Below are 24,259 nucleotides of genomic sequence, written 5' to 3'. Positions count from 1 at the left end.
AAAACAAACGATTTTATAACGTATACTTTAATTGTGACCTTGACTCTTTCTTGGGTGCTAAAAACATTGGCGACCAAAGAAAACAGACGCCGTTTTTTAAATTCTATTTTGCTCCTATTGGTCGAAGAGCCGAATTTTCAACCAATCAAAGGTTAGTTAGATCGCTATTTTAGGTAAGCAGTGTAAAATGGCAGTCAGTATAAAAACTGAGCCCGTTGAGGGCGGGCGAGGATTAAATAAAGAACGACTTTATTGCTATTTGATATATGTTGTTCTTCTTTTAAGTAAGTCCTTACCGCCAGATTTAAGCGTCGCGCTAATTAAGAAGTTACTTTACGGTAAAAACAAAAAGTTTGCAGCATGTTTAGCTACCAAGAAGTGCCCATATAGGAACAAAGTATTGCACAGTCACACAAGGAAAAAACGGAGACGACATCTTGAGTATGAGTAACACCATGCATTGCTAAATCTGGGACTGCTGTTGAAATAATGACAACGAGGTAAGGGTCAGCGTCATCGCTTCATCATCAGAACAGATCGGCCGGTGTGCAGTCGTTTTGTTGTATTACACAGGGGGCTGTATTCATCGTGTTCGGCATATGTCATTACCTGTTGGTTGTCATCTTGACAATACGTCGCAAACACTCGTATTCGAGAGGGCTAACTGCTCTGACAACTCATGCAGCATCTTTGTTTTAACAAATATTTGTAGTTCTGAATAAACTTACATTGGTCAGTCCTTTTTTTACTCAATAATGGTATGAACACCATCACATGCAGTGGTGGTGGTTTAGGTGGTCTACAGTGATAGATTGATCATGTCATGTCTGATGCAGTAATTAGAAAGACCTCACACATGCACAAGACTAGTGATAAATTACTTAGTGTTGAATGGCCTTGTATAAAGAATGTAAAGATTGTTAGCAATTCAGGTGATGTTTGATTCGTTAATTGAGATCAAAATGGAAGAAAGTATATAAAATAAGACAAATTCAAAATATGATAACCATACATATCATTTACATTGTCATATGGTACAGTATTCAACCATAAAATTCATTTCTAAATTTTTTTTTAAAGAAAAGGTTTTAATAAGATTGCAAAAGACCAAGCATGATTGGAACTTGTGAATGACAGATCAGTAGCCGATGTGACTTAACTTGATTACCTAGATTTAACCTTTAGTGAACTACTCTGGTTGACATAAGATTGTGAAAAGAAAAAAAAATTGATTATTTTTTATTTCATTGTTTATTTCTGACAAAAGAAAGAATGTTGCAATATGGCCGTGATGATGTTCAATAATCCCATCCCCCCTTAATTAGGCCGACTGGGATATTTGAGATTGATGGATTTATTGTCTTAGACTAAAACTACAATAAATATTCAATATACCAGTATTTTAATTTGTTTTATTTCAAATTCTCTCGGGTTATACGACGGAGAAATACCAGTTTTCAGAATCATGTAGATAACAAAAACTAGCATTATTTTAATTTGATAACCTGTTGGTTTTAGACTTGACAGGCTGTTTTTACTTCTGGATACTGGATCAACCCCACTGATTCGAAAATCAGCAGCTGAACAACTTGGGGAGGTTCAGAAACTGCATCCTTATGAACTTCAGAACCTGCTTTCAAAGGTGAAAATTAGGAAGTAAATTAGTCTAATCCTTCAGATTTTTGTTTCATTTTATTCATTTATTCGCATTGTCTGTAGGAAATGATATTGAAACAGTTTTTCATTTATGTTAATATTAATGAAGAAAGAGAAAGAGAAAAACACTTTAAAATGTCAGTATTGATAAAATACATCACTGATCATTTTAAAGATTCATCACTTTTTGTCATTAATGTTTACTGAGAAGTTCATGACTTCAGTTATAATGAAAATGTCTAACAGTTTACCCAGTTGTGATTTCTTTAAAGGTTCATGACTACTTAAAAAGTTCAAGCTGGGAGACCAGGATAGCTGCAGGACAGGCAGTGTCCGCCATTGCAAGAAATGTGCCCAAGTGGAACAAGAAAATTCCCATCAAGCAAGGTTAATGATTTAGACACTGCATGTTGATGATCAGACAACTTGTATCATGTTGGGGGTTGTAAATATTACATATAGTGTGTAAATTTATTTAAATGAATTTAAATTTTCCCCCTCACTAATAACTACAGGAAATATTTAGATGCAATAAAAGAGGAATCAAGTTACTAGTATTTAATGCTAAATATGTTTTTATTTTTATTTTCAACCTTGTTTCTGTTCAGAAACCAATGGCAATGTGGTGGAAGAAAATCCCATTCAACTGTTGTTTACTCAGTTCAACATTGACAAGGTGTTGTCTCAAGGGGCATCACTCTTGGGAGCCGAAGAGAAACAGTATGAAACGGAACCACTAAGTTAGTATCAAGCGAGATAAATGTATATATTTGATGGTTTTTCATGAGTTTTGAACTAAAGGAGGTATTAAATATTCCCACTCTTATGAAAATGAAATATGGTATTTTCATTTTGAAATTATGGAAGTATGCATAAAATACATACATTTTTACTTCTACAAAAAAAGATATTAGATACAGAATACAGCCTCTGAAAAAATTCAGGTGATAAATCTAATGATAAAGGAATGTTACAGGCATGAAGGATAAAGACCAATTGTCGTTACAACGTCAGATGCTGAACAAGAGGCTAGGACTAGACATGGCCGGGAATCTTGGGATAGGTGGGGACATTTTCTCAGATGAAGATTTGGTAGCTGGAATAAAAACAGAGAATGGAGACACATATTCTAACAAGGTAAAGATATAGATTTGCACCTTTCTTTGAATGATTCATTTTCACTTCTAATAAGAGCAACTTTCTCAAAGGGAAACTACTCTAAACTTGAATGAATTTAATTTGTATTTGATGAATCTAGAGAAGTGTTTCTGACATCCTGAAACAACAATTGCTGGATGTGACGGGTGGGATGAGTGCCAGAGAACACAGCCGAATAAAGCGGCGAGCTAAAATCTTGGCCAAGCAGAGGTCAAAAGACTGCTACAAGTAAGATTGTCTCAAAGTAATTTTGGGCCTGATACCAGATCAATTCCAAATTTAAAAATCATCTATATTTTCCCAACATTGTGATTTTCACTGCACTTTTTGAAGGTCTTAGTGCTTTTAGATTTGGAAAAATTATCATTGTTAATGCTCATATTGAGAAATTTTAAGATCATTTGTTGCAATTAAGAAAATAAAACAGCATAGTTGAGCATTTTGTAATTAGATAAGGGAGATAATTGTGTTTAAGTAGAAATGAATCTGATACCCAGGTAAAAAATTTTGATTAAATGCATCTTCTATTTTGCCAATGTTGGGATTTACCTGACTTGTAATTCGGGAGTTTTTTGTTTGTTTTTTCTTCGGAAGCATCCCAAATCAGCTTCGACAGTCCTTGCAATGAAAGGAAAATAGGGTTATCCAAACAATAGTCCTACCCATTAATTTGAAATTTCCCAATCTGAACCTTTTAGGCAGCAAAATTCCTAATTTGACTGACCCTACGGATCATTTGTATGATTTAAAGATATTTCTGAAAGATACAGTACCGGGGTATATTATTTTTAGTGTATAGAAAAACCCAAACCCCCGCTCATTTTCTAATTTTGAACTACAAAATATCTAAGAGTTTTGGTTTTTCTGATAAGTCAGTGGTTTTTGTTTCAGTGAGCAGATGTCCCTGGATACTGAGCCCCCCTGTAAGAAGGCAAAGTCCCAAGTCAGCGTGGATGTAGGGAGCAGTGAGAGCAAGCTGGTCATGGAGGCCTCCGTGGACATCGAGGAGGTGTGTAATTCCTCTGTATACACCCTATTGTTAGTTCCCTTAAACAGGTCGGGTACACTACCTTATAAGGATAGCATTATTTAACACGTGACAATATTTACGTCAAACAGATTCGCCAATCCAGTGAATGAGTCGCAAAGCATGACGGTCTACTACGTGTTTACAATTCAACAGAGACACGTGGTTTTTGTCGATTTTATGCACAATATTTAATTGCTTGGCGGAAAATTTGCACAGCTTGTTTTGTACTTTAAAAGGTAAAAAAGGAAAGATTAGGTACCAAAGACTTTGTTCCATGCTCACATTGAAAAATACTGTTGTTTTAGTTTATATATTGTTGCTTCAAAAATCAATCAGTATCAACAGTCTGTCAATTATACACACACAAGTAAAAACAGATTTTGATAAGGGAAAACTGCATTATAACTGTTTATTGGTGAATTAATCACCATACACCATAAATAACTACAGGTAATTGTACATTTTTAAATACGGAAATAGTAACGGTAATAAAAATGCACACATATACAAATACAATGCAAGTACAAGTTGTGTATCATGCTGAATGTGAACAAAAATTATCATTTTCAGAACAACCAGAATTTTCATTTACTTCCCGTCTTACATTGTTAAGAAAATCTAATATAACACTCTTTTTAGCCGTTTTAATTTTCAGTATCTTTTTCCCGTCTTCAAAATATTGAATCAATTCCTCGGGTAAGTTTGACATATTTTCATCTATTAGAGCCAAAAGTTGAGATTTTGTTTGATTTTCGTCCTTATTTAGCTCAACTTCTTCCTCTTTCGTAACTGGTATTTTTTTGAATTTCAATGGACTAGGGTATTTACCATTCTTTATAAAATCATTAAATATTGTCCGCATATTACTAAGCGCAGAGGCAGTAAAATTTGCTACATTTTGAGAAATTTGTGTTTTACATTGCTTAAAACCTGTAATTCCTCTTTTGGACTCGGGTTGTAGAAAATTAGATTTTCGAATTTCAGTTCGAAAAAAATCACGTTCTTCTGTGAATTTTTTAATTTGTCTTGGCTGTTTTTTGTGCTCAGATATACCTATCAGCTTGTTGACATTTTCTGACATGGTTTCAAGACATTCGTAATTTTTAATCACCGTTTCCCATTTAACACTGTTTGCAACCCCAGACACGTGCTTCTTGATGTTTCTATTATATTCTTCTAAAACAAAGTCCAGACCTTGGTGTGCATCATATCTACCACTAGTAGAAAAAGATTCGTTTTTGTTAATAGAGAGTAAAATTTCTGCAGGCATTAAGCACCTTGAATACAAATTGAAACTATCAATGATCATATACTTGGTATGATGCCTACCATACCAAATTTGTCTAAAGATTTTGCGGGCGACGTTTATGATATCATGTTTATTTTGTCTTACACCTTCTCTAAACATGAAAATAGATTCGAGACAAGGTAACATAGTGTTACAAATAAAGCGCAGAGTTTCGTCTTCACCTACTTCTACCCATTTGCAAAATCCCTCAAAATTACTCGAAACATGACTTGCGTTGACACATTTATACACATAAATCAATTCTAACCAAAGACTCTCTCTAAATTTCATCAAATTATCAAAAGCAATGTGGTGGTCTGAACACCTTTTAGCAAAGGCCAGTGCTTTTGGTGTTGTATAACCCTGTGTCTCGAAAAATGATTTCAAAATAAAGTCGTAAAACATTTCAGTGAATGATTTCACCATGTTCATCTCCTCGTGTCCCAGACCCGTTATAGGAATAACCCAGGAATAATTTTGTGGATCCTCTAGGATTAGCTGCCAAACCAGTGTCATTGGGGAACCATCGCAAACAACATAAACAAATCTGCGGTACCCAGAATTAATTCCAGCATCTGATGCAATTTTATCAAGTACAACTTTTAATGAGGATTTTGATGCTGGATTAACGAATACGGGCTCTAACAAACATATTTTCGGACAAGAAGTTTTGTCTACAGAAGTCGATTTTTCATTGAAAAGTGGGTGATCAGAAGATGTAGATGATCGAGATACACTTATGTATTCACAGCCTAATTTTTTTACACCTGTTTCATCTACCTCTTCAGAGACAACATTAAATGTTAAACCTTTTTCTCTCTTGAGGGGGGCTACTCTTGTGAAAACAGGATCTTTCCCTAACGTGCCATGCCTTATATTGATCTTACAGTCATCACATTTAATTTTCTTTTTGTTATAAATTTTCTTGCATTGTTTACATTGAATACATTTTGATTTGACTTCCTCTTCCGCAATTTTAATTTGTACAATGTCATCTTTTTCTGTGAATCCCAAGACTGATTCGAATGCTTTTCTTAAGGAGTTGTTAACCTCATCTTTGGTAGGAAAAAAAATATTATCTGAAAAATCTAAGTTTGAAAATTTTCTCCACAAATTGGGATGCAAATTGGAAAGTTTCTGATTGTTGTAGCCCGTCAACTCTAACTTTATTATATTTGTCATCACTTCTAACGTTTGCTTATTAGCATTTCGCGATAGCCAAACTTTCTGCAATCGCTGGTTATTGTCAAATGCATAAATAAGGTCAGATTCTGACTTACCGGAAATTGATATATCTGGTTTTAGTTCTAACAGCCAGTTTTGCAAAAAAGTGTAGCCACCTGATGGTAAGGTATGCGAAAAAATTTCAACTGCTGTTTTACTGCCTGTGGCGTTGTAAAGTAAAAGCATGGGAGCAAGCGAAAGAGGAGAAATGTAGCGCAAATTCTTTGCGGAAATGAGCAAATCAATAGCTAAGCATTTGCGAAGTTTGCGTTTTTGACACATTTCATTATTTTCGGAACTCTGGTTGTTTTGAGTTAAACAATCAATGATTTTTCTAAGAACTGGTGCTTGTTTATTGTAAATTTCATCTAAAGATAAAGATGATATGTTTTTGATATCATAACCAAAATTGTCATATTTTAAATTGTTGACGTCTTTTGAAAGAATTTCTTCTATAACATTTATTTGATCATCTTCAGAGGTTACACTGTACAAGTTTTGCTTCTGTATTTTGAACTCGTTCATGGTAGTTTCGTAATCCTGCAATTTCAGTTTTAATGAATTGATTTCATCGCACAATCTAAGAATAATGTCAGAAGTGGAATCAATTTGACAACTGACATTTTCAGAGATAATACAAGTCTGAACTTCTTTGTCATAACACAAAGTTGGACAAGTCTGGACATGGGATTCTACAAAACTAGGTACATATGTTTGCACAGAACAAGATGCAGACGTATGTTCATTACAGTTATATATTCCTTCGTCCAGTTTTGGCCTTTTTTGCTCAGTGTCTGGTTGGCCTGCTTTTCTCTACAAAGTGAAAGTGTAATCAAGAAAACTGACTTTGGAAAAGTAAATTCCAAATATAGAGATAAAAAGTTCATGTACAAGTAACCTATTGAGGCAAATCATGTTCATGTAAAGATATACTGTGGAATCATTAAATTTCGTGGGGGCCAATTTTCGTGGATTGCTTAAATTTTACAGGATCGTGGGGACGTAATTTCGTGTATTCTTTTAAACCTACGGAGGAAATATGACTTTATTGCCATAATTTAATAATTCGTGGATGAGAGGTACCCACGAATTCCACGAAAATTGAGCCACCACGAAATCTAATGATTCCACAGTATACAATACATTTCATCAGCGTGTAAAAGGGGGTTGGGGGTGTTTTCACCCCCTCCCCCAAACATATGGGTATTGAATGACACAGACAAAGCAATCTTATTTTAGACTAGTTCAAATAAATAATGCTTTATTAAAGCTAATTAAGATTTAATTTACTAATAGGTATTCAACAAGTGATCTATTTGGAAAATTACTCGTAAAAATATATATGCCGGTCGATTGTAAAAGTACAATTTACAAGTACAATGATATTTTAAAGTGCATTTAAACTTACTTTTAGTGTTGATCTTGTAAGAAAGGTCGTGCATCCAGTACAAAAATTTCTCCGGTCATCCCGAATTCCATATTCTGATTTTGCAAATTTTAAAGCTGCTACCGGTATATGTTTGCGGTCCAGGATAGCATTTGTACCATGTTGACTATGTCCGGGAAATGAACATTGCTTTTGAAATGGCATAATTGGAAACACCGGTATAACGAACACTAGTAGCACCAGCAAAACATTTTGTACGCTAAGCATTCTCAGTAGTGTCACTGAAGAAAATTTCAAAGCGCATTCTACATGTACTAATGTAGTCCCAAACCAGGGATATCACGTGAAAAACGTACTCACTGCTTCGATTTCAATAGGATATACCTCTCATTTGTACATTGACAATGGGGTATTTAAAAAGGTTGATATAAGGCATACTAAGCAATATTTTTCAAATGTGAGCATAGAAATGAAAGATCAGACATAGTTTTCCACATTTATTTCATAAATTCTGAAAAAAAAATTAAAATGAGTTTCCAAAGGACAATTCAAAATGGTATATATTTTCAATACATATTGTATACACTAAAACTCGTAGTAGCCCACAATGCCTTGCAACTCATTCATCTGATTGGTCTGCCGATAAAAGTAAACAGAAAGCTAATTTAGTATGCAAATGTATGCCGACGTCACAAAATCTAGTGGTCTCGACCTGTTAAATATTTTTCAAGACAATTGTTGTCATTTTGAATTGCATTGTTAATGATTTTTCAATACAGCTTTGTCATTTTGAGTCAGGGTCATGAGGACAGCTCTGTCCAATTTTAATATGACGTCAATATCTAACTTGGCTAGGATGGTTTGATGCAGGTGCTGCATTTCACAGGGTCCCACAGATCAGCCAAATTTCTATTCAACTGAAAACCTGATCTTCATTATGATATAGAACTTTATTAGTCCCCTACCGGTTTCACCGGAGGGGACTATAGCTTTCCTCTGCGTCCGTCCGTCCGTCCGTCCGTCCGTCTGTCTGTCCCACTTCAGTTTTCCACACTTTTTTTCTTTATGCATTTGAGGAATAATATGAAACTTGCTGAACAGCTTCAAAATGTCAAACTACAGCTCAAGTTTACACTTTTGTAGCGTCTGATTGACATGTTTTCGAGAAAATTAATTTTTTATATTCCAATTTTTTAATGTTCGGGTTCGTTATCGGGTTCGGTGTGTACTGAATAAACGAGGCCAGTATGTAGTCAGTAATAATATCGTGCGTTACATGTACCATTCCTTTTATCATTTCTAACAAACAAATAAGTTCTGTAAAATAGTGTCAAACATTGTGTTGTAAATTTAATCGGCAGGGGTTTTTTTTTTTTGTATTATTACAATCGGGTTCGTTGTCGGGTTGGGCTGTTTAACTGTTTGGTTTGATTCGGGGTACAGAAGACGGTAGGAAATGATATTGTGCATAACAGTGCATTGTTTTCACAAATTTTTACCAGCGAATACAGAATAGACTTGGCGAAATTACAGGAGATGAAATAAAGAGTATTATTTTACCTATTTTGTATATAATTTCTATATCAGCCATATAGTTTTAATTTCCTCTGTTCTTTTATCTCTGATTAAAGCATGACATCTCGTTTACAATAGCTCTGAAATAGTTGTGTGCTTGGAAGCTTTCATAGAATAATACAAACCGGTAGGGGACGTGTATTGCTTATGCAATACTCTCAGAATGCTTGTTATTTCTACTGAATACTTAAAACTTGTAATGAGAGGTTCAACTAAATAAAATTGTAAAAGTACATGTATGCATGAGCTATAGTTTTTCAATGACTTTATACCCTAATCAATTGTTGAGACCTATGAACAAGTGTTATTTGTATTTTACAGGATGAGGAGTGGTATTTTGAGTCTTTCTGTGAATTACTGATGAATGACCTTTTCAACAGTAGCTGGGAGACGCGACATGGTGCTGCCACTGGGCTTAGGGAGGTCATCCGTATCCATGGCGACTCAGCTGGCTTATCCATAGATATTCCACTGGATCAGGTAAAAAATCTTCCCATCACATACAATGCTGAAAGATTCAGATCTACTTGGCTTGAAACGAGCTGAATATCTGCACATGATATCTTTGTATGCATGACTTTGTTTGAATGTTTGTCAATTTAAAAATATTCTAATTACCTGTATAACATGTTGCTCTGTGTTTCAGTTGCACACTATTAACCAGGTGTGGTTGACAGACCTTGCCCTCAGACTGCTGTGTGTCCTGTCCCTTGACCGGTTTGGGGACTATGTCTCCGATGAAGTAAGTCACAGCCTTTATTATTGAACAAATAGGACAAAGCTTTTCCATATTGTATAGATCTACAACATTTATATATTTTTTTGTATTTTAACTGGGATGGCAAGATATACATGTACAATTTCAAAATGTTGGGATGACAAAATAAGGGCCTTACTCTTCAGGTGCCATATAGTGTGATCAACCAGTCTGTCAGGTATCACTTGTCTGGAATATATTTTCTTTCCCTTGATTAGGTGGTTGCTCCAGTGAGGGAGACCAGTGCCCAGACGCTGGGGATGGTGATCAAACACCTGGACAGGTGTGGTGTGGAGGGCATGGTCAATGTCTTACTCCAGCTTCTGGCCCAACAGCAGTGGGAGGTTAGACATGGGGGCCTGCTAGGCTTTAAGTACTTGCTGGCTGTCAGACAGGTAAGATATGAGTATTAGAAATTGAAACAAAAAGAAAAAAAGTCAAAGTTGTAATTGTATGAAATATTTTACATGTAGTATGGTTCTTTCTCTGAAGGACATGACAGACCGGATCCTGCCTGCAGTATTACCCTCTCTGTTCAGGGGCCTACAAGATGTGGATGATGATGTCAGAGCTGTTGCCGCGGCAGCATTGGTTCCTGTGGCTCACGACCTCGTTAGACTTCTTCCTCAACAGGTAGAAACAAGAAACACATCTTTTTTTTATTTTTTACAATTTAAACCTTTCATGATAAAATACTCCTTTTTTTCTATGATGGCCCTTTCTGTCTGACAGGTGCCCTTAATCCTGACTTGTTTGTGGGACACACTGTTGGATCTTGATGACCTCACTGCCTCTACTAACAGTATTATGACACTTTTGTCTACCATCCTAACAAACCCACAGGCCTCAATCAGAGACTGGTAAGAATGGAATGAGCCTTATTCTGTTATAATTAATCATTAATTTGTTAGCTATTGACGCTGTGTTCAAACCATTTCATAGAAATGCCACTAAATTTCTATTGTCATTGTATTTAAGTTGTCCAGTTTTTTTTTTAAACCTGAGAAAATGCATTTAATTTTTTTGTATTAAAGTACATGTATTATATATCTGTTTTCTAACATTGATTTTACACCTGACAGGTTGTCTCGCCCCCTTCCTGAGCTAGTTCCAAGGTTGTGGCCATTTCTTCGACACTCCATAGCCTCAGTCAGGCATTCAGCCTTACAAACCTTCCATACTTTGCTGACTTTACCAGAAGACCAACAATCAGTTCAGCCCTGGCTGCCATTCATCTTACAAGACGCACTTAGGCACATATTTCAAAGGAGTCTGCTGGAAGAAAAACCCAACATAACCAAGATACTTGAGAAAGTGTGGAACCAGTTGTTGCTGAAAGCACCATTAGAATACCTGGTGGGGAATTCCCTGCCCTGGCTCGGGGTCTGGCTCTGTCTTTGTATGCAGCCTTCAAAGCTTCCATTTGATTCTTCCTACCTTATTGAGGCAAAGCACAGAGGAAGAGTACATGTGAGTAAATGTTATTTTAAGGGGGATGTGCGGCCATCATGTACATTTGAGGATCAAAATGTAAACATTTCTTGAACTGGCTTGTTTTTGCCCCAAACTGTCAAAAACTGTTGTCAAAAGATAAAAAAAGCAATAAATATGAGGTTTTACATGTTTTGTACTGGTATGTAAATTACGCTTACTAGAACAGAACAAGATGGCTGCACATCCCCCATTGAAATAAGACATGAATGGTGTTTGTTTACAATATTTCCTTATTTAGTGGTTATTAGGCAGATGTTTTAAGCATACTGTTGCATTCATGGTTGCTTTCTTTTACAGTCTGATTCTGAACAAGGGAAGAGCAGACATAGCATTGGTACTGCACAGAAGTCCATGGACTACATAGCAGGGACAGAGACCCTGAATGCTAGTGTGGTGGACAGGGATATGGCTGTAATGAGAACACGCATAATGGCCACCAGGTGATTGATTTGGTGTTTATGTACTGATAAATAGGACTCAAACAACAGTTGGAATGAGGGATATATGAAATATTTAGATTAAAAAAAAAAAAAAAAATTCCGGTAATTCTTTCAATAACATGTTGACATTATAGAGGAACATTTTGGATATAGATCACATAAAATCTTTATGGTTTTATTGTTTAAAAATTGTTAATTATTTTGTATACATGTAGAGTAGTTATAAATCACAGTGTAGTCATGAAAGCATTTGAAAATGATATTTATGCCTTTGTTTTAATATAATAGTGGACCTTCATACATTAATAAAAAAAAATAGGACTTTGTAGGTATAAGTAATATGCATTCTTTTATGCAACCTTTATCACATTATGATATTTCTGACTTGTAGGTTTCTTGGGTTGCTGTGTAGCTACATCATAAGAGAAATTCCCAACTTTCCACCTGAAGCAGAGAAACCAGTGATCTCCCTTTCCAAGCTCTTCCTGTTCCACTTAAATAGCAAGTCGGCTGTCCAGAGATTTGTGATAGCTCAAGTGGTCTACAACCTGGCACTGTCCAACAAGGTACATCAATATGTACATGTATTCATGTACAATTTCTACTTAAATTAAATGTACCATTTAATAGTCATTGATGATTGCTAGAGAATTGCTCGAAATGTATAGAATTGTTTTAATTTATAGAGCATATGTATCTTTGTTTAGTTTCAAATTTACAAAATAGGTGTAAAGAGTTAGAAGTGGATTATGCATATGTTTCAGGAGACCAAACTGCCTGATGAAGCTGTGTCCAAGCTGCTGGAGTGTTTGAATGATGCCATCTATTTTGATGAAGTGGCTATCTCATTCACACACATGCAGTCTGACTGTCGAGATTTCATGGCGGGACTCAAACAGAATGGAGTAGATATAGACTCTGTGATTCCACCAGGGTAAGTTAACAATTTGTTCATGGTTTGTTTGATTGGTTTTACTGGATTATACCGGTACATAACATTAATGCATTATGGTTGTAAAAGATGTACATAAAGTTTTTACTTGGTGTGTTGAAGATATGAAAATAATAGCAGTTACATTTAAATTAAAAGCTGAAGAAAATTCCTTAATTTTAATCTTAATATTTATGATGTATAATGTAATTTATACTCTTTATGTCTTCATGCATATTCTTGAAATACAGTGTACTACATGTAGTATATACAAAAATCCTGGATGAGATCTGTGGAGATGAAGTGACCATACATATATCTCTTTTTTCTTTACATTTCAGAGGCATCATAACCTTAGATCAGGCCAGTTCTCTCACCACAACAATATTTGACCAAGCTAAAACCACACTCAAACCTAAATCTCAGCAGGTGTTCGAGGACAGGAGGAGACAACTCAAGGTCATAGTGGACACGACCATTCAGGAGCTCCAGACCCTTACAATCAGGTATACCCCCCACCCACCCACCCTCCTCTGAAATATACATTGTACATTTATTATGTTTGTTTGATATAAAATGAAAATGCCTTATTGGAATAAAATATTGTTCACTTTGCTATTCATACAGCACAGATACATGTATGTGATGTGAGATTTGCTCCAGTTTAAAATCTGATATATAAACTTTCAGGGTTCAGTGTAGTTTAGCCAAGGCAGCAGTAGAACTGGATGCATTGCCAGAGAAACTGAATCCTGTCATTCGCCCATTGATGGACTGCATCAAAAAGGAGCAAAATAAAGAGATTCAGGTGTGTCTCCATTCAAAATATGATGAATTTGAATACTTAATATGTTATAGTAAATGATGCTTATGTTTCATAACAGGCTTAATATATGCATGTAAATCATTTTCAATCTCTTTTTTTTAATACAATAGTTTCATTAAACTTTTTTGTAACTAGATGTAGCTATTAATGTTTCATTTTCAGCAAGAGGCAGCTGACTGCTTATGTAGATTACTTAAGAAATGTCTGGACAAAAACCCTAACCCTAATTCCAAGGTCCTGAAGAACCTGTGCACCTTTCTGTGTGTGGACCCCACCTTTACCCCCAGAGTCACTTTACCCATCCCCAGCCACACAGGTAACACCTGGCCCCCAGGCCTTAAAGCTAAGGTGAGCTCACTTTTGATCTCATTCTTACTTTCCCACTACATATTCCTTTGGTAAAAGTAAGACTGAGATCAAAAGTGAGCTCATCCAAGTTTTATTGTCATGGTGCCTGATATTCTATTTCAATACTGTAGTGTAAATGTAGATGTATATATACATAAAAGTACCGTTTGAACATACAGACATTCAAAGAACTTTGCATATTTTTTGTCATAAGTATTTCAAATGTACAAATGTTTTACATGTATTATACATGAAGTTGAATATTGTGCATTTGTTGTAGCTGATGAAAGTGAAGTCAAATGTGATTCTAAGTTTGGCATCATAACCCTAACAAAGCAGCAAAAGGTAGATATCTCATGTAGATAAAATCTAAAGATTTGTAAGTAAAATAAAAACAGGAATACATGTACTGTATTTATCACCGCAGACTCCTGATGTTGGGAAGAAGTGGCTGAAGCGGGCAGCCAGTGTAAAAAACGAAGAATCATCTTCTGATCAAAACCAGGATAATGGCGAGGTGAGATTTTTTTCTTGATGCCTGCTCAGTCGGCAATTTTTCTTAATTGTGTTATAAGTCGATCTGAGTTAACCTATATTTTCTATCCCAGACACAAGAGCAGCATCAGATCCAGAGGAGAGGGGCGTCGCTGGCACTGACCACCATCGCACGAGTGTTTGGAGACGACCTCCCCACCAGCCTGCCCACTCTGTGGGAGAACGTGGTGGAACCCCTGCAGGGCCTGGGGAAAGGTAGATAACTGTCTAAAAACTATCTGTAAAGTGACGTAGTGCATGTAGCGTTACAGTTCTGATCAGACCCAACCTAACACCAGAGTAAACCCTAACTAAACCCTGAGTTTGCTTTTGGGGCCTACTTTGGGTTTACTCTGGGTTTACTTTCTGAAAATTTGGGTCCACTCGGGGTTTATTTTGGGTTTACAAAACAATGTACTTGGAAATTGCTTTTGAGGTCAGCTGTATGCACTGAAGTGTGAAGCTGAACCATCTTTTATCTTACCATCCTACTGACTGTCTTTCCTGCCCTTTGTATATTCCGAATACACAGTTAGTGTCTGCTTTCAGGGGTATACTTCTGTCTGGGTTTACTCTCTTTGTCCACTCTGGGTTTACTCTGGGTCCACTCTTGTAAACCTGGAGTAAAACCAGAGTAAACCCAGAAAGTAAACCTGTTGGGGTTTACTCTCCGTTAGGTTGGGTCTGATCGGTACTGCAGGTCAACCAATTCTGCTGATTTTTTCTGCATTCTTGCATTGATCTCTGAGATCTTTGTAAAAGAGTCAAATCACTAAACTTATTGTGGTATGATTGTTTTTGTGGGAAAATGTAGACACTATCTGGCCTGTGAATTAGAGGATTGACCCATTCAGTTTCCTTTCTCTTCATTCTCTCATTTATCTTCTTAACATGTACAGGTATTAGTGTCAGATCACTCTAGGTTTGTGTGGTATTTAGGAATGTGTTGTCTGTTTGACAGAAAATATGCTGACAGAGGAGAAAGCCCAGGAACTGGTCAACTCTCTGCAGGTGCTGGAAACACTATGTACAGTAATGACTCTAAACCTACAGTTACAGGTGTGTGCACAGTTTTAATTAAAATTGAAGATTTGTACCTACACTCGTTTATAGCAGCACATTTCTCATTAATTTTACATATTTATTTCTCCTTGTGTTTACAGTTGAAAGAAAGGTTACCATTACTGCTGGATTGTCTGCACAGTCACTTCACTGCGGTCCGTCACATGGCAGCCAGGTGTTTTGGAATGCTCTGTCAGGTCATGACTCTTGACCTTATGACCTTTATCATTGAAAAAATAGTTCCACTCATGGATATTGCTGATAATGTCATATACAGGCAGGGAGCAACAGAAGCTTTGGCTTGTATCCTTTCCATCTTCAGTAAAAAAAGAAAGATCATATGACTGGTTTAATGTACAATGGATTAATATACACTATATACATTTAAACTTTAAAATCTCCAAACAACACCATAAGGAGTACAATGAATTTATAAAGGAGTTGGACATTTTTTATGTAGGATGTACATGTACACGTACAGTGTATATTACCCTTTATGTCTCCAATGCTTAAATTCTGAAAAAAATTCCCAGTTTGAGATAATGAAGTTTGACAACAGCAATATCTCAGTCAAATATTTTCATTTAATGTATATTTTTTAAAATAAGAGTTGATTTGCCTGTTTTTTTTTGCGATTGACCTTGACCTGGGTAACAGGTGTGATAGATGGTCTTGGACTTGATCTGATCCCGTACATTGTGCTGCTGGTGGTGCAGGTCCTTCGTCGTATGAGTGACCAGAACGAGGCGGTCAGATTAATGGCCACCGCTTGCTTCGCCTCACTCATCCGCTTGATGCCACTAGAGGTTGGTATAAGCTATAGTTTGTTGCCTAATTTTTGTGATTTAGTGGGTGAACCTCACCAACGAATTAACAACTGCAGCAATTTATTAAATTCAGTATTGTTAGATCATTAATCAATTAAGTATGACAATGTGATGTACCCTTGAACCTATGGAAAATTAGCAATCTATGAAAATTGACCTTTATGAAATTTAATGATACCATGGTATTTATGGATTTTTTGTTTAGGAGAAATGGGTTTCTTTTATTTCGCAAGAACATGTATCAAAAAGCATTCTCTTGATTTCAGGCTGGAATAACAGATCCTCCAGAAATGAGTCCTGCCCTCATTGCAGAGAAAGAGAAGCAAAGAAAATTCCTGGAGCAACTGATGGATGGATCCAAACTTGAGGGCTATAACATTGTGGTGCCTGTCAAAGCAGAACTAAGGAAGTACCAGCAGGTAAGATGAAGTGATAATACAAAGTAAATTTGTATTTGTATGTAGGAGTAATGTATTGTATGTAGAAAACATATTTATTTGTTGGTTTCTTTATGAAATTTATGTTTTGTATTATGAAATTTATTTTGTATACGATCATACATATAACAATTCAGAAAAAATCTGAATTTCCTTCACATTACACATTACAGGATGGTGTGAACTGGCTGGCTTTCCTGAACAAGTACAATCTACACGGCATTCTCTGTGATGACATGGGACTGGGCAAAACCCTGCAGTCCATCTGTATAATGGCCTCTGACCACAAACTCAGAGATCAAAAATACCAGGTATCTACAGTTATTATCAAATTCTTGTATTTATTACAGTGAAAGATTAAGGTATGTCATTAACATACACAAAACATATTGTAATAAATTCAATGCACATAAATGTATTATTAAATTTATGAAGAGCTGTTTTATACCCACTGGGTTATTTACCATTGCTTGGAAGTAGTTTAAGATACGAGCTCTTGAAATTTTGGGAATTAAAATATACAACAGTTGATGTGATATGAACACTCACCATTATTTTGGTTTTCCAAAATGTTTGATTTTAAAGATACTGAGTGTTAATTAAACTATTTATTTCCCTCATGAAAGTACATGTTTACATTGAAAAAGAGAAATCAAGTGGTTTTACCATGTTTGTACCAAAGATGATAACCATGTTCTTTGACTTTCTTTTCTAATGTGAAAAGGTAGATACATTTGCTTTTGATCTGTGTCACAGGAGACTCAGTCCATGGAGTTTGCCCCCATGCCCTCCATTGTGATCTGTCCCCCCACTCTGATTGGACACTGGGTGTATGAGGTCAACAAGTTTGTGGACGAGGCTCACCTTAATCCCCTCATGTACGCTGGTCCCCCCGGAGAACGAGCCAGGTAATACATGTCTATTTCATTAGTTTGTTATGCTTACAGAATAAAATAATACTAAAGATCTGTAGATAAAGGATTTTACAGAAAAGAGAGTTACAGTTGAAATGCACACAACTTCTTCTCACATATACCTTGCTGGGCAGCACTTAAAAGGAATTCTGTTAATGAAATGAGAGTATATCAGCTATGATGTTTGCTTTATTATAGAATTCAGAAGAAGGTGAAGAAGCACAATTTGATTGTAGCATCGTATGACGTGGTGAGGAATGACATTGACTTCTTCAGTACCATCAGCTGGAACTACTGTATTCTGGACGAAGGGCACATCATTAAGAATGGCAAGACCAAAGTAAGTTTGCAAACCATTCTTTCACACTTTCTCTACACAAAGCTACTTTCGCCTTAACTTAGTAACTACTCAAAAATAAATTAATTTATATCTTGAGTTAATAATGACTCCAAAATATATTCTGTATTTTAAGCATTTTATTCTTTTACACATAATTTGAGTTGTAAACCTGAATAGACAGTGTATCTTTTGTGATTTCAGCTCTCTAAAGCAGTGAAACAGTTGGTCTGCAACCATCGTTTAATCCTGTCAGGGACCCCCATCCAGAACAATGTCCTAGATCTGTGGTCTCTCTTTGACTTTCTGATGCCAGGATTCCTGGGAACAGAGAAACAGTTCCAAGCCAGATATGGCAAACCCATTCTACAGAGCAGGGATGCTAAAAGTACTTCCAAGGAGCAGGAAGCAGGTATGTAATTCAATCTTATATTAATAGCTCCTGCACTATTCAGCTTCATAGTTTCATGATAGATTTCCTTTACAGTAAAGTTGGATGGAATGTATACATGCTGTTTAGAGATTAGAAAAAATAATACAACTTCAGAGTTTTACTGCATTTGCATGAAGTTTGGTTTTGTATAAGAAATTTTAAATGATATTGTATTGCATGCATTTGTCAATGTCAAATAATCTTCCTTGAGGAACATGTAGTGCACATTTAAACTGCAAACATTTTCCACTGCAGGTGCTTTGGCGATGGAATCTCTTCACAGACAGGTTCTTCCGTTCATCCTCCGTCGTCTGAAGGAAGACGTCTTGCAGGATCTTCCACCCAAGATCATTCAAGATTACTACTGTGAACTTAGTCCTCTACAGGTAACATGGGACTTGTGCTTTGTAACTTGGTCATTTATCTTATTATACTGGATGATGTGAGGATTTAATTGTACTTCTTTTCCAGACACAATTGTATGAGGACTTTGCCAAATCCCGAGCGAAGCAGGGTGTGGAGGATTCTGTCACGTTACTGGAGAGTACGGATAACAAGGAGAGGAAGAGTGCTGGTGCTACTCATGTCTTCCAGGTGTGTGGCGCAATCTTGCTGCTTGTACTAATCATAAAAAAACTACAACCTGTATTCTTATTCTCACATCTAATGCTCTGACTTTTCAAAAGGACCATACAGTATAATATTTTAATATCTATTGAAAATGTGCATGGAATAGTTCTTGAGTGAATTCTGTTTTCCTTTGATTTTGCCAGGCATTGCAGTATTTGAGGAAGCTGTGCAATCACCCTGCCCTTGTTTTGACTACTAGTCATCCTAAGTATGAGGAAGTTACGAAGCAGCTCAAGACCAGTAACTCCTCCTTACGAGACTGTCAACACGCACCCAAACTGAACGCCTTAAAGTAAGAGCATTGAGTCAACAAGAACCCAGTAAGTTCATCTCAACTCTTAGTTCTCTATCATGAACAATGAGCATGAAATTTTTTCACTTCAGACAACTGCTGTTGGACTGTGGAATTGGTGTTGCCATGCCGACAGGCTCTGGGTCAGGGTTTGCAGCGGATCAGCCCGTTGTTAATCAGCATCGTGTCCTGTTGTTCTGTCAGCTGAAAAGTATGCTCAACATTGTAGAAGAGGACCTGCTGAAGTAAGTTTTGCACTATTTCGTAAGTTAACTGCAGATTAAAAAACATTCTCAACTCACAAGTAAATGATCATGGTTTCTTTAATTTTAATAATGTATTTTACAGGTCACAAATGCCTTCCGTGACCTACTTACGACTAGATGGCAGTATTCCAGCAGGATCCAGACAACAGATTGTAAACAGGTAAAATCTTAACTTCCTGTAATTTCATCTCTCTATCCTTCCTAATAAATCAACATACGGTAATTAACAATTCCTGACAGGGTATTATATGAAACTTTCTCTTTTATATTTCTTCAGGTTCAACAATGACCCCTCCATTGACATTCTGTTGTTGACCACACATGTGGGAGGGCTAGGTCTGAACTTGACCGGGGCCGACACGGTTATATTTGTGGAACATGACTGGAATCCAATGAAGGATCTACAGGTATAGAACAAACACATTCATATACAGTCCTGCTCTCAGTTAACATTACATAAAGAGCATTTTCCCACACAATGCTGCCCTAAATTATAATTGTAACAAAGCCAAAATGTTTATAGACTCTGCTATCTCAGCTATTACTTTAACATTGTAAATTTCAGGTGTTCAAAGAAAATCAGACAATAGAGTGATGGTAATAGAAAATATATCTTGCTTGAGAGTCACTTTTAATGTTTTTATTTTTAGGCAATGGATCGGGCTCATAGAATTGGACAAAAGAAAGTGGTCAATGTTTACAGGTTGATTACAAGAGGGACACTGGAGGAAAAAATCATGGGGTCAGTATTTCCCTTCAAAGTACACAACACAAGAATAACATATTGACATATAGCTTTTAAGTATTAAACAAGACGATAAAAGAATATTTTTATGAACTTGTTAACATGACATACCAGCAGTGCTTGTGTACATTATTACCAATTAACTCTTGTTTTACCACAGGCTTCAAAAGTTTAAGATGACAATTGCCAACACTATCATCAGCCAAGACAATGCTAGTCTCAAAACCATGGGAACAGACCAACTGCTAGATTTGTTTTCATTGGACGATAAGGCTAAAGGTCAAGAGATAGTGTCCTCTGGTGGCAGCAGTAGTGATCAAAACAAACGGGAGAGCATCAAGTCCATTCTGGAAAATCTAGGAGATTTATGGGACGAGAAGGAATATGAGTCTGAGTATAACTTGGATAATTTCATAAAGTCGCTGAAACGATAAAGCGATGGACAAAATCCCGTGTGCCAAGTCTTGGTTTATGCAATCTTATTCGAGTACACAATGATGCTGTTCAATGCAGATTGTTCTTGATTGAGTTTAAGAGTTTGTAAGCTTGGGAATGAAGAAAAGTAACAGTTAAGTGTGATAGGATAGATTAGAAATGTTAATGGGATACCATTCTTTAATCAGTTTATCAAAATTTTAGGAAAATGTTTATATGATATTAAAAAAAAATGTCTTAGTAATGTTAAATACACATTTCAGCAATTTAAGTTTATCAAATCCTATGTTATCAAGTCTCATGACTGCTGAATACTTGTACTTGGATGATATGTATTATATAATGGGTTAATGTTCTTGTGTAAGGAAAGTTAGCATTATAAAGTAGGTCTTAAGGGGAATGGACGTAAAATACATTATCATTAGTATGAAACTGTCATCTTTATGTTTTATCATAGACAAAGTAATAAATATACATACCGGTAGTAATTGTTGGAGAATTTCAGCCAATCTCATTCTCTCAAAGTAAATGTAACCATATTTGGCCTTGGGTTTAATATGGCAATGCTGTCATATAACATATAACTGTCTCAAAATGAGTCAAGTTTACAATGTATTATGGATGTAATGGAAACATGAGCATGTATATTAACAAAATAATCACTGTAGTTGGACATTTATGAAAGTCAGAGAACATCAGTGATCATGATTTGGAATAGTACATTTCTCATTATTCCCAAATCAAATTGTAATGAATTATGATTTACTATGACTGTATGCCGACACAATAATTTCTTTCATATTACCGATAGTGAAATTTTACTGTTAAGTGTATGAATGCAAAAATATATCAACCTTTTTAAAGATTCGATATTATGACTCATAATTATATTATAATTTTCACTAGATAGATTAGAATCATCTGTTACAAATTTCCATTTTTTTTCATTGATGGTCATTGAAATCCTGTGTAGAGGTAGAACAGTGTGTAATAGTATATATTTATTATTATAACGGTAACTTGATCCAAAAGGTCAGATCATGTCAAGTTGCAAGGCGCGGATCATCATATCAAACGAGCCGCGTCAAGTTTGATGATCCGCACCTGGTAACGAGACGTGATCCAGCTCTTTGGATTAAGTTATTGTTACAATGATAAATTTATTATAAAATACCCTTGTCCATTTGAAAGTTTTTAATACAAAAACTATCTTTTTAAAATCAATTGTATGACATTTAATAATACAACAGAGCTTTTTTAGATGAACTCTTTTAAAACGCGCTAAAACATGTGGTATGTCATCACTTTCTGAGAGTGGTGATACAGAATCAGAAACCCACAGTGGGGTGATCCGGAAAATCGGATCACACTCTGTAAAATTGACAGTATCAAGAAGGGAAATTTGATGGCTACTAGTATATAAAAACTTAATTATAGGTTTAGATAGACATGATATAGGCTTTCTGACAAAGATGATAGGGAATCCTTTTTTAGATTGAGTACTACATGTAGTAAGTGAGCAGGATTTCAGGTTGTTCTTTTGACTAGATAGTGCTTAAACTAAAATTTATTTTAAGAAGCAAACGAAAAAGCTCTGTACTTAATTTCTTCAATTTCTTCACTGTAAAACCAGTGGAGTCTATCTAGTACTCTTTTTGTGCTCCAACTAGTCGTATCAAATCTGAATAAATTAACAAGCAAAGTAACTGCTTATCGATGAAATTGTAAAGCATTTGAATTGATGTTGTTTATATGAAGATCTATCATTACTATGGTCAATTTTCGACAATGTACTGTTGCTTAAGTGAATCTTAAAATTAAGATTTTAAAAGTATTGTAACAGCTTGTGGACAAATATTTAATCAGAATGATAAAATTAAGAAGGTATTGGACACCGCCATGTTGTGATGTACTTCCTACGGAAAAATTGAAATCAAGTATAATTTTTTAATCAATGTTTTCTTTCCCAGTGCAGTGGGTTAGAGTGCTACTACGAATGTTTAAGATATGAGTTCGAATCCCACTGAGGCTTTTATGGTATTTACTTTTCGAAAAATTTGTAAAACATATTTTTTCTCCAAATATTGTAAAAACTGAAAATTCTAAACAGATGTATGAATAATGTTTTTTTATCCACATTAATATTGACAGGTGTCCAATACCACCTTAAGCCTTTTATAAATGATCAATGTTGAGACTGACTATTTATGTCTCAGGATAACAGAATTAGGGATCAGTTGTATTTCTGTAGTACTTAACAGTGTATTTGTCATTTTCAAAACATTTTTCCTTGTTGGCTGTACTTGTAAACTTTTAAAAAACATACTATATAATTTTGATGCATTCAATATGACTGTCATATATAATTGTACGAATTTTGCCTGTTGGTTTGCAATAACTTCAGTAGAAGTGCTAAGTTTTGTTTTACACTGTGCTCATATTGACTTGTATGTATTGTTTGTGTATATTCAGAAGCTATATTTTTGATATGATTACATTTGAACCTTGGTTACTCAGTTCATTGGACCTGATATTATACTTATGTTAAGTATCATGGCAGGAAGGCGAATGCTTGCTGAGAATAACATTGCTACCACTCATATTGATAGGTTTTGTAAATGAGATTATGTACTTCATAGATCAAATTGTTTTGAATGAATTTGTTACTGTTCGAACGTGTTGTTATTTTTTCGATTGTTATTTCAATGGCTCGACTGTAGAAACTGAAATTTGCATGACCTTTCCTGGTATTGGCTTGTCACATTGCGTTGACTAGACCATCCATCTTGGCGCTGGAGGGCGCAGATGCAGGTTCTTTTAAAGGTTTGGAGGAGTCTTTTGACTGGCTTCATGCAGAAGAACTTCATTTGTAAGGGAATGCAAAATGTTTAAAGTTTGCAACCTTAAATGATGATGCCTTTCATAATGCTAAATAATGACGTTATTCCTATTGAACAATCCTCTTTATTTCCAAATGCAGTCTGACGTTAAATAGATTTTGTTTTAGATATCATAGAAAAATAAATTACAACTCGTCAAAAACTCTATTGCTCTACTGGCGATAGCTGTTCCTAATTTCCAGTTTTTATTGTTGAAGTATTGAGAGATAAACTTTACAACACGCGACATGCATTCGATGTTCTATCAACACGGATACAATTTCGCATTTTATTTCAAATGTGCAGTAAAACCCATCATTCTTGTGCAATAGTTACATTTACGAGGCCTTGTTT

The 24,259-nt window shown here is 35.6% G+C and overlaps 1 protein-coding gene across 1 annotated transcript; it reads left to right on the top strand.

Moving 5' to 3' along the window:
- The first annotated feature begins 182 nt into the window (after nucleotides 1-182).
- On the top strand, nucleotides 183-23,697 carry LOC105321713 (TATA-binding protein-associated factor 172). Its single transcript, XM_011420132.4, has 38 exons — nucleotides 183-500; nucleotides 1,519-1,642; nucleotides 1,929-2,043; nucleotides 2,265-2,396; nucleotides 2,633-2,793; nucleotides 2,915-3,042; nucleotides 3,706-3,823; nucleotides 9,640-9,798; nucleotides 9,965-10,060; nucleotides 10,294-10,470; nucleotides 10,568-10,708; nucleotides 10,808-10,935; nucleotides 11,158-11,545; nucleotides 11,867-12,009; nucleotides 12,401-12,575; nucleotides 12,774-12,943; nucleotides 13,282-13,446; nucleotides 13,631-13,748; nucleotides 13,929-14,082; nucleotides 14,395-14,459; nucleotides 14,542-14,631; nucleotides 14,723-14,864; nucleotides 15,610-15,707; nucleotides 15,812-16,013; nucleotides 16,368-16,516; nucleotides 16,804-16,956; nucleotides 17,148-17,285; nucleotides 17,731-17,882; nucleotides 18,087-18,228; nucleotides 18,430-18,637; nucleotides 18,914-19,044; nucleotides 19,130-19,252; nucleotides 19,432-19,580; nucleotides 19,673-19,825; nucleotides 19,929-20,006; nucleotides 20,124-20,253; nucleotides 20,497-20,588; nucleotides 20,752-23,697. Exons 1-38 carry the CDS (start codon nucleotides 490-492, stop codon nucleotides 21,023-21,025), a joined length of 5,472 nt encoding a protein of 1,823 aa, XP_011418434.3. The 5' UTR covers nucleotides 183-489; the 3' UTR covers nucleotides 21,026-23,697.
- Nucleotides 23,698-24,259: the final 562 nt, after the last annotated feature.

The sequence above is a fragment of the Magallana gigas genome, chromosome 7, assembly GCF_963853765.1.
Source record: "Magallana gigas chromosome 7, xbMagGiga1.1, whole genome shotgun sequence".
Classification (NCBI taxonomy): Eukaryota; Metazoa; Mollusca; class Bivalvia; order Ostreida; family Ostreidae; genus Magallana; species Magallana gigas.
This window is presented reverse-complemented; position numbering and strand designations above follow the sequence as displayed.